Raw genomic sequence first — 1,407 nt, forward strand, 5'->3', positions numbered from 1 at the left:
GCAGGTGTGTGGGGAGCACTGTGGATGATAGCACAGAGATAAGTGCCTGAGTCTGTGGTCTGGGAGGAGGAAATGTACAAAGAGCTGCGAAGCTCCATAGTGACTGTCGTGGATGTCAGTCTTCCACTCTGCTTTGTTCCAGAAGGATTGGAAAGCAGGCTGATGAGGCGTCCCCCAGGACTTTGGTAAAACCACTGCAACTGGGTTGCTGTGGAGGAAAAGTTGCACTGCAGTGTTGCATTCTCTCCTTCCTGCAGAGCCAAGGTCGCAGGTCTCTGCTCCACTTGTTGCCCTTTCACCCCTGATTGGAAACAGAGACACAGATGGCCATCATTGCAGTGTCCCCTGAGGCCTGAATGCACCCCATGTCCTCTGAGAAGGTGGGAGCTCTGTAGGACTCCTGAGCTACTTTCCCCACCCTACCATGTGCAATATCCCCTCAGGTGCCCTGAATGTGGGCAGCCAGACTCACAGCAAACCTGGGTGCACAGAAGCCCCAGCAGAGAACACAGCAGCCTCTTCATGGTGCTGGTGGGGCTGCTGGAGACAGAAGCAAGCAACCAATCCCTGGGCTGTGGGGGCTGTTGAAGTGTCTGTCCTCCTGCAGTCAGCTCCACCCAGAACCCTGCCAGGCCAGACCCTGCTGAGTTCTCTCCCAGTTTTGAGAGTCTGAAGCTCCTCCCACACCAGACCTGCATGAGAGTCTGTGTGGAGCACAGTTGGGGGGAGATGGACATTTTGAAATGGCTCTGAGAGTATGAGCACTGTGAATGATCTTTGAGGAAATTTGTCTCAACTGCAAAACAAGGATACTTTACACAAATCTTTAACAGAGTTTACAAAGGAATAAGTCATTGGATCCAACCTATATGAAATGGAGAGCATTTTAATGGAGAACATTAAAAAGAGGAACACCCAAAATTTTGGCCTGGAAACTGATGTGTGTTCTGAAAGAATCTTTGTGACCTATGAATTAAATAAAGTGAGGTGTATTCCAATCATACAAAGTAAAATGCATCTAAACGTTTTTAATGAATCCCAATCTTGGAATAGATGAATTGTGTGTTGTGCCAAACACATCTAAAAATATCTCTTACAGTCTAAGCGACTGAAACTTTTGCAGAACCTTGCACAAGAGTTATTAACATACCTTATGGTTCCTTAAGACTTAAGGCTGTTATTCTAGAGTGTACTCAGCCTGTTTATTTAACCTGCCTTTAAGAGAACAATGTAACAACCAACATTACTTGCCTTGGATTCCACTGTAATAAGATTTTTCAACCTAAGTTAATGCATAGCTCTGGTGTTAATTATGGATACTTCCATGCTTGCAACATAGAGTAATGCATGTGTATGTATGTTATAAAAATAAATGCCAGAAACAACAAGCATAGGTTGAAATCAATC

The 1,407-nt window shown here is 45.3% G+C and overlaps 1 gene segment (V, D, J or C); it reads right to left on the reverse strand.

Annotated features, from left to right (window-relative positions):
* Positions 1–19: 19 nt before the first annotated feature.
* On the reverse strand, positions 20–524 carry LOC129668975 (T cell receptor alpha variable 22-like; the record flags this gene model as incomplete). The annotated part of the segment is given in 2 exon segments: positions 20–301; positions 473–524. Coding segments are annotated over 2 exon segments (334 nt in total), but the record flags the coding sequence as incomplete, so codon positions are not given.
* Between the last annotated feature and the right edge of the window lie 883 nt (positions 525–1,407).

The sequence above is a fragment of the Psammomys obesus genome, unplaced genomic scaffold, assembly GCF_907164565.1.
Source record: "Psammomys obesus unplaced genomic scaffold, mPsaObe1.curated_primary_1811, whole genome shotgun sequence".
NCBI lineage: Eukaryota > Metazoa > Chordata > Mammalia > Rodentia > Muridae > Psammomys > Psammomys obesus.